We start from the raw sequence: 9,244 nt of genomic DNA on the forward strand, positions 1-9,244 counted from the left end.
GGGTCAAGAGTCTAATATATCTCATTGAGAATTTTTTAGTGTGGTGTATATGTGCCTATAGCACCACCAAATCACACCAAGATGGGCCCCTAAAGAAAGTTAGAAATTTATGTTGGGTTTGAATCACCCTCCATTATTCGTTATTTTGAACCATTAACGGAAGATATGTTCACTGCTCAATTTGCAGATTGTCGGTTTGATGAGATAGTTTAATCAAAATTAGGAAAGATAGTGACATCAAAAGATAAATTTTGTGGAAAAATTTATCACTATCTCATCTGATCCATGTGCTTCTATTTGTGAGCAAGAAGTACAAAAAATTATTCATCTGCAGAAAATTGCAAATCGATTCGCCAAACACATTTACAGATATGAAAAGGATCACTAAATCACATATTCCTATAGAGAATGTCTCAATTCAAATTGATGTCCCTAAAGGACCATCTACTAGTGTCATAGCTAATTAATTTAAAAAACGCTTGAAGCGTGGTAGACCATTAGGTTCAGGATCAAAATCCTAGAAAAAAAATAACAAATAATCAAGATGACACTATGAAAGATCCTCATACGGAAGCTCAAGATTTGAGCAATGTTGATATCCCTGAAGGGATCAATAAGCCTAAGACTCAAGAAAATGAGGAACTATCCATTAATTCAGGTGATGTTAAAACCAATTTGAATCGATCTAAAATAATAGTCTATTATGTATTTGCATATAATGTTGCAATAAAAATCATGTAAGATAGTGGGGATCTTGAACCTCGATCTGTCACAGAATATCGATAAAGAAATGACTGGACAAAATGGCAAGAAGCAATTCAATTTGAATTGAATTCACTTGTCAGATGTGAAGTTTTTAGACCATAGCTCAAACACCTAATGGTGTTAAGCCTGTTGGCTATAAATGGGTATTTGTACGAAAAAAAATAAGAAGAATAAAATACAAAGGTATAAAGCATTCCTTATTGCACAAGGATTTTCACAACAGCCTGGTGTCGATTATGACGAGACATATTCAGCAGTTATGGATACAATAACATTGTGTTATCTTATTAGTTTCACTGTCCATGAGAGACTTGAAATGCATTTAATGGATTTGGTAACCGCCTATCTTATAGATCACTTGATAATGAGATATACATAAAAATTCCTGAAGGATTTAAAATGTCGGAAGCATATAGTTCAAAGCCTCAGGAAATGTATTCCATTAGATTGCAAAGATCATTATATGGTTTGAAGCAATCTGGACGCATGTGGTATAACCGTCTTAGTGTATATTTATCTAAGGAAAGTTATACGAATGATGAAATTTGCCCATGTTTTTTTATAAAGAAAACAACGTCGGAGTTTGTTATACTTGTTGTCTATGTCGATGACATAAATCTTATTGGGACTCCAATAGAGCTTCAAAAGGAAATTGATTACCTAAAGAAAGAATTTGAGATGAAAGATCTTGGAAAGACAAAATTATGCCTTGGTTTACAAATTGAGCATTTGACAAACGACATCTTTGTCCATCAATCTGCCTACACAGAAAAGGTGTTGAAAAGATTTTATATGGATGGAGCACATCCATTAAGTACTACGGTGGTTGTTCGATCACTTGATGTGAACAAAGATCCATTCCGACCTCAAGAAAAGAATGAGGAACTCCTTGATCTTGAGGAACTCCTTGATCTTGAAATACTATATCTTAGTGCAATTGGTGCACTAATATAACTTGCAAATACTACAAGGACTGATATAGCCTTTTCAGTTAATCTGTTATAAAAGGTACAGTTCTTCTCCCACTAGGAGACATTGGAATGGGATCAAACACATATTATGATATCTAAAAGGGACTACCAATATGGGCTTATTTTATTCTAAAGATCGCAGTACCGATTTTGTTGGTTATGCTGATGCTGGGTACTTATCTGACCAGCATAAAGCTTGGTCTCAAACAGGTTATGTGTTCATATGTGGGGGTATTGTTATATCTTGAAGATCAACAAAGCAGTCTATCGTAGCCACTTTATCGAACCATGCTGAGATTATAGTTATTCATGAAGCTAGCTGAGAGTATATGTGGTTGAGGTCCACAATACATCTCATTCGAGAAAAATGTGGTTTGAAATGTGACAACGTACCCACGATTTTATATGAAGATAATGCAGCATGCATAGCACAACTTAAGGGAGGATTCATAAAAGGAGATAGAACAAAGCACATTTCGCCAAAGCTCTTCTATACACATGAGCTCCAAAAGAATGATAATATTAACGTATAACAAATTTGTTCAAGTGACAATGTGACTGATTTATTTACCAAGTCTCTTCCGACTGCAACTTTCAAGAAGATGGTGCACAAGATCAGAAGCAAAGGTTCAAGGATGTTCTTATTAGGGAGAGTTAATACGCGCTATACTTTTTTTCCTTTACAAGGTTTTATCCCACTGAATTTTCCTTGTAAGATTTTTAATGAGGCAGCCTATATGCGTATTATTAAACATTCAAGGGGGAGTGTTATGATATTAATATATATCAGTTGTAGTGAATGTCTATCAAGATCTAGTTAATATCTATTAGGATTTGAAGTATTTATTTTTTACTCAGAAACTAGGAGTAAATTTCCGTAGAATTTCCCTCATTGTAAATGATAATAAGAATTATTATCTATTCTCTCTTTACTCTTCTCTTTATTCTTAGTTATTCATAACACTCCCCCGGTTTTGAGTGAATTGTGTGGACCTTTTTGCTGTTTTTATCTTTTTTGCTGAATAATAAAGATTTTTTTCTATTTTGAGTGAATTTACACCGATCCTTTTGCTGAAAACAATAAAATATTACAACTCTGCAGTCTTTTGTGCTTTCTTGTTCCAACTCTCAATAGTCGCACTTTGCCTATTTGCATGATTTAATCCCTATTTGACTTTGTATCTTATTTAGAATTCGTTGGTACTTTATCGTGAAAATTAATGACTGTTTTTTTGTGTTGAGAAGTGTTGATGGAAATGGCAAGAAGAAAGAGAGAGTATGACGAGAGAGAGGTAAGAGAAAGTTATATAGTGAGGAAATATGCAATATAAATTGTGTACAAAGATGCATAACAAAGCTGTAACTATTTTACTAGCTTGAGCTTATCCATGGCAAGTCTTCTCTGACCTTTATGTTTTTCATGTGTATAAAATGGTATTTAGGTTCTAATACAACTCTTGAAGTGCAACATCTTGCTGAAGTTATCTTTGCTGCGAAGTTTCTTCAAGTTTTCTCCTTTGGCCAAACATGTTTTATCTTTAAATTGGTGTACCTCATGCGAAAATGCAACTTCTCTAGAAATGACATCCACAACATGTGTGCCGGCTAAATGCATGTTATGAGGATATATTCACGATCGTCATTTGGAGTATGAGCAAAGATAGACACGTCAAATGCACTGTATGACATTCTTTTTAAAAAATACAAAAGAATTTGTAATTATTATTAATGTCCGTATAATGTAGATTTATATGATTGTGAGAACGTCATAAAAAAAATTCTAAAAATCAAAATATTACTTCTATTCAAGTTGATGGGCCCATGCTCAGCACGGCCATGCTCAGCTAGTAATGTGAACATAAATCTCTCTCGTCCACTGCTACCTATCTTTTTGGTCTTATGAAGTTTTACTCGTCACTCAGAAGATAAATTGAGTAATTTCGTTGGTTTTTATTCTGCTAAATTGAGTAATTTCGTCGGTTTTTATTCTGCTGGTCGTGATTACGTGCAACAACAAAAATGCTGCTGCAGTAAAACCTTTCATTTTTGCAACAAAAGTAGTGTGGGGATCCTGTTTTTCACAATGAACTAATCCGGAACATAATAAGCAACAGAGGTCAACCATACAGTCTCAGCATAAAATAAAATGAAGAAGTAACCTTAACTTCTTCCGTGTTCCCTGAAAAGCAAAATCAGCAGGGAGACAAAAGCACTAGTAACAACACGACACGGTTTGACAGTTCATTCTGGCTTTACTGATACAGTTAAGAATGGGTTTATCCAAGGAACCAACGACAATCTTCCACAGATAACATTTCCTTTTCTTAGATAAGAAATGCTTGTTGACTTTTTTAATTTTACAGTTAATGATGGTAGCAGAAATCCAGACCCTGCAGAAGTACTATTATCTAGCTTGAAAGCTCCAACAGAGAATGTATACACTCATCGGCAAACGCATGCGAACACAAATTGAATTTTAGTTCATTTAAATTGGCTAGCAACATCACAAGAACTGTCCATCCAGTAGCAGAATATAAAAGACCACCACAACCATTCAGTAAATCTATTTTTTAGATTGATAAATAAAAAAGTAGTATGCCAAGAGTCTATCTCCATTAAACCGGATTCTGATGTTTTTATTGAGCATTTAACTAATGAACAAGAAAATACATGCTCACTTCCAATTCAAGAAACATTTTACCGCAGGGGTTGCTGGTTGTAATGGTTCTTCTCCTTTTTCTTCGCAGCAGCTAACCTTGCACTCCTTGCTGCAGCCTCACTCGCTGCTCCTTTGGCAGCAGCATCTACCTCCTTGCTTGATTTCTTCTTCTTAAGAGATGCCATTTTCTTTACCTTGTCCTTCGCAGCAACAGTAGGGGCATCTTGTCCTTTCTCGGTTGTCACTGTTCCATTAGTCCCATTACCAAGCTCTACACCATTGGATGCATCATGTTGTTCTTTAAACTCCTTTGCTGATTTCTCTTTCTTTTTCTTCTTTGCGCTCTTGCTCTCCCCGGGAACATTATCATCCTTTTTAGCCATCTCTCCATTGAGTTTGTCCACCTTATCCTGTGCAGCACCTGCAAGTGGAATGGAGCACCAAGCCACATTGGAATAGTCACTGTATATCCCAAGCTACTTAGGGAAATGGTGAAAGACACATACCACATTACCAATTCCAAACCAGAATGAAATATTAGGTTAGGTGAGTTACTTGCCACCATAACAGAGTTCCTCATATGTGTAAAAGTAACAAAATAATCTAACTTTCAAATTATTAAATAAGCATAAAACTTTCAAGACTCACTAGAAGAAACATGCTTTGATTGAGGGAAAGCAAGGAGAAAAGAGAAAAACAACCGCTAGATGACATAATGGAAAAAGCTGACCACTTGGGGGTTGTATTCCAGATGCTGTTGGCATCTTTGCAGAAGTGCCCAAACGTTCAAATGTACTGGTGCTGGTGAATTTCCGGTGAGAAATGTACTGGTGCTGGTGAATTTCCGGTGAGACCTTCCGGAAACTCCATGGCTGGGGGGCAGCAGGGATTTGTTAAAAAAGAAAGAAAAGAAAAAGTAAAAAAAGAGTGGAAAAGGGCCAAGATTGTCCCATTGAGGAGCACTCTTGCCCTACGTTAATAGTTAGGATGTTTTAAAAAAAAAAAAACAGAAAAATGTTTTTTTTTTATTTTTTTGTGTGTGTGTGGGGGGGGGGGGGGGGGGGATGTTGACAGTTGGGGGAATTTTTGACTTTTTTTTTTTTTTTTTTCAATAGCTCCATTAACTACAATTTGAAATAAGTGCATAAATGCGCCCTTTTGGTAACATGGGGTAATAAAACTGCCCAACTAACAGAGGGTAAATGTGCTCCTCAGCAAAAAGCTGTGAGGTAATTTTGGCCCTTTTCCATTTAATTTACTCTAAGCTACAAACGCATGATCCACTTTTTGGGGAACATGAGTCGAGGCATTCGAGATGTCAATCAGTATTTACTCTCGATAGATATTTCACTATAACAAATTAAGATGCAGGAAGAGGACAGAGCAGTACAAGAAATACAAATCAGAAGTGATACAATAATAGAAGAAATATGGAGACAGTTGGCAAACTTATTTTGTATTTTTTGTATTTTGTACTGAGCAAGAATTTTTAAGAATTTCTCATGTGAAATAGTCCAATGATTTCTCCGGACCTCCTTCCTTTTTGGGTGGAGGAAAAGTTTTAGTTACATTTGGTAGTGGCAAATGAGCAAATTTCAAATGAATTAAGCTCAAATGGATTGAATTGTAATTCACCCATATGAATATGGGTAAAAAATGGATTGGCTAAGATATAAATAGGATAAATGGTCCTAACCCACTTTAATCTCCTAAATAAAATAGACTTCTAACTTTTAAGTTTGTATAAGTCATGCTCTGATAAGATTAATTACCAAATATTTTGATATTAGCTTTGCTGGATTTGAAAATATAAAAAAGATGGTAGAATGTTAATATAGTCAATATCAAGGTGCTCATTAATCTAAAGGTTAAAACGCTAAATGAAGAAAAGAACACAAATATTTTCGTGAAGGAAATCCAGTGACAAAGTATCTTCTTCAAACCTTTAACTGAGTTAATTTCTTTTTTGGAGTGAGCTAATTAACAATACATTTTTATACACAGTACAACCCCAGAAACGTGTTTCACAAAATCATTCTTGTTAGTTTCCTTCAGGAGAAATAGTGACTATCAAAACAAAGTTGCGAAGTAGAAGTTTGGTAATATATTCTTACACATATTTACAAGATACTAGTATAAGAAATCTTGTAAAAATTAGACATACGCAAATTAAAATCTTTTCTCAAAATAAATCCAGTAAAAAAGTAGACATAAGTAAATTGATGAGAGAATATTAATTTCGAGTAAAGCATATTTAACCTTCAATTAATTAAAATGTGTTTTTTGTCCTTCATGGAGAAAATATATTATAATTACCCAACTGGAATATAAATGATCTAACTAATTAAAATGTGGACTAAATGGGCTGAAACCGCAGGCTATATTTGCATTCATAAACAAATTACCTTGTGAATCATCATTGCTCTCAGCTTTGTTTAATCCAAATTCAACAAGCATAGCTTCAAGCTCAGCAAGTTCCTTTTTCTTGAGTTCCTTCTTTGAAAGCTGCCTTTCCGACTCTTTGGGTGCCACATGTTCAGCAGGTTTCTTAACAGTTGGTTCCTTCTCCCCTGATAAATCAGGTTCCTGCTCGTGTTCTCCTCCGTTACCATCATCAGCTTCATCAAGACCATCTTCTTCACTTTCACTTTCCTGATATGAACAGATTACAAGACTTAATGCAGATAAACTGCTGAACAAGGGAAACAATAGAATGAAAAAGAAACCTTTATTTTTGAGATGTTATAATTTGACACCAACAAATAAAATGTTTTTCTTTTAGAAAGCGGAAAAATAGGATATTGGGAGAGAAGAAAAGTCTGTTGTACCAAACTCTTCATTACAAAGTAATAAGAAATTTGGTTTTGTCCCCTCCTCTTCAAACAGATATCAGGGAATACATTTCAGTTAAAGCAACACTAACTAGCCATTGATAGTCCTTCATCTGACAATGGGAACCATGAGCCACTGGAAACATGAACGAAAAAGGCAAGAATAAGAGTTTTAATACATGGAAACACAAAAGAAAGATAGTCCATCAATCAAAACCCCTCATAGTACATAACATAATGTAATAATAATCAATCAAAAGAACATAAAAGAAGCAACAAAAAATGGATGGAGACAGCACCAGGAAAGAAGCCAAGGACAGAGAATCAAGAAGACAAACAACAACAACATACCCAGTGTAATACCACAAACCGGGATCCGGGAACAGTAGAATGAGAATCACGAAGACAGAGATCATAAAAGATATTGGGCACACAATACGCCTAGGGTATGCTCTAGAAATTAAGTTCAACCGCTCCTTACCCCCAACACCAACATCTAATGTCTTCAAAATAAAAGTCATCTCTTCAACAGCGACTTGAGGTACATTAAATCGTTCGTAGATTTTAATCCTTTTGGCAATACACTCCAATACAAAGAGAAGCCAGTAATAGTACATAACAATCCAACCTTTTTTTTCTTCTAAAGGTAAGTGTTCTGCTCGCCTGGATTCGACCAAGTAGGTGCTACCTCCCAGCAGCCCAGGGAAATGAAATAAAACTAACTATATTCAGCCATATAACCGATGCAATACAAGCCCATAAACATATACACACGGACACCTAATGTTACACACACAACATATCATGGACAAATTAGCTAGGTAAAATCAACTCATACTACCACTGTAGAGTTACCAAAAATCATGAAAGGATGTAGCAATGCTTCATTCATAAAGCATTAAGTCAAAAAGGGATTCAATTTTCAATAATTTACCTCCACTGGAATTGCAGCTTCCTTTAGCTTGTGATGCTGTTCATTAGCAGTATCAGCTCCCCAAACAACCTGAGGTGGGGCTGTAGTAGCGTAATAATAATCATCATCTTCATCATCAACATCTGCCCACGATTTGACAGTCAATGGGGCTGGAGCCAAGAAAACAGGGTCAGGCTGCTTCATATTTTTAGAAGATGAACTCCCTGCGCTCTTTCCCTTATCAGACTTCTTTTTCTTCCTTAGGGTTCCAAGAGCAGCGAAAACGTTATTGTTGCTTATCACCAACTGTTCGTCCTTCCTGTTTCCACCTCCCACCATATTTTCTTTTTTCTCGACAACTTGTTAGCGTAAAACACAAATCCCAGTTCAAACAAACAAACTTTTGTCTAATGATATATATATATATATATATTATATATATATATATATATATAATATATATATATATATATATAATTCCCAAGACAATTGTAGGTAAAGTGCTGAAGATCGCAAAATCGAGATTTTCTCAAAACAGATAAGATGGACTTAAAATTGATGTTTCCTGGAAAATTTGAGATGCTACTCAGTAGAAGGAAATCAATAAGATCTTTTAATAAGAAATTAATAAATAAAAATAAGATTGCCCTGAATAGTAACGGGAATCTCCGAGAATGGTTTTCCGGTGTGGATCGTGGGGAAATGACAAGGAGATTTGGAGAAGAAATATTATGGGGATAGGTGGGTCGGGGTTAAGGTTAATTTTAGGGTTTGGATGAGCGTAGGATGAAGAGAGGAGGCTGTGTGTGTGGCTGAGCCAGACAAGTCCGGTAAGTATTGTACATACAAGTTCAAAATATCATCGAAAAGGTAAACATATTTATATTGTGCTTTATTAATTAAAAAAAAAACTATTATATTAATATATAAATAACATTAAAATATTATTTGAATTGTTTTGAATGACTTATTCGAACATATTAAATCGTATTACGTTACAATAAAAAAAATCATTATCATGTTATTTTTAATGAAATGCCAAAAAAATAATTAGATAATTTATCTATCTGTCACCCTTACCTCTATCTCCATCTCCACCTCCACC

General features: G+C 35.0%; 1 protein-coding gene across 1 annotated transcript; it reads right to left on the bottom strand.

Moving 5' to 3' along the window:
• Positions 1-4,195: 4,195 nt before the first annotated feature.
• LOC107870722 lies at positions 4,196-8,996 on the bottom strand. Its single transcript, XM_047412654.1, has 3 exons — positions 8,161-8,996; positions 6,801-7,047; positions 4,196-4,816 (listed from the first exon to the last, which is right to left on the bottom strand). The coding sequence occupies exons 1-3, from the start codon at positions 8,476-8,478 to the stop codon at positions 4,434-4,436; spliced, it is 948 nt and encodes a 315-aa protein (XP_047268610.1). The 5' UTR covers positions 8,479-8,996; the 3' UTR covers positions 4,196-4,433.
• Between the last annotated feature and the right edge of the window lie 248 nt (positions 8,997-9,244).

Source organism: Capsicum annuum, chromosome 5 (assembly GCF_002878395.1).
Source record: "Capsicum annuum cultivar UCD-10X-F1 chromosome 5, UCD10Xv1.1, whole genome shotgun sequence".
NCBI lineage: Eukaryota > Viridiplantae > Streptophyta > Magnoliopsida > Solanales > Solanaceae > Capsicum > Capsicum annuum.

Excerpts from the sequence above, each read along its gene's own strand:
- LOC107870722 (XM_047412654.1), bottom strand. The coding sequence starts at position 8,478 with ATGGTGGGAGGTGGAAACAGGAAGGACGAACAGTTGGTGATAAGCAAC. Across the intron at positions 7,048-8,160 it reads AAGCTGCAATTCCAGTGGAG|GAAAGTGAAAGTGAAGAAGA; the intron begins GTAAATTATTGA and ends TGTTCATATCAG. Across the intron at positions 4,817-6,800 it reads GAGCAATGATGATTCACAAG|GTGCTGCACAGGATAAGGTG; the intron begins GTAATTTGTTTA and ends TTCCACTTGCAG.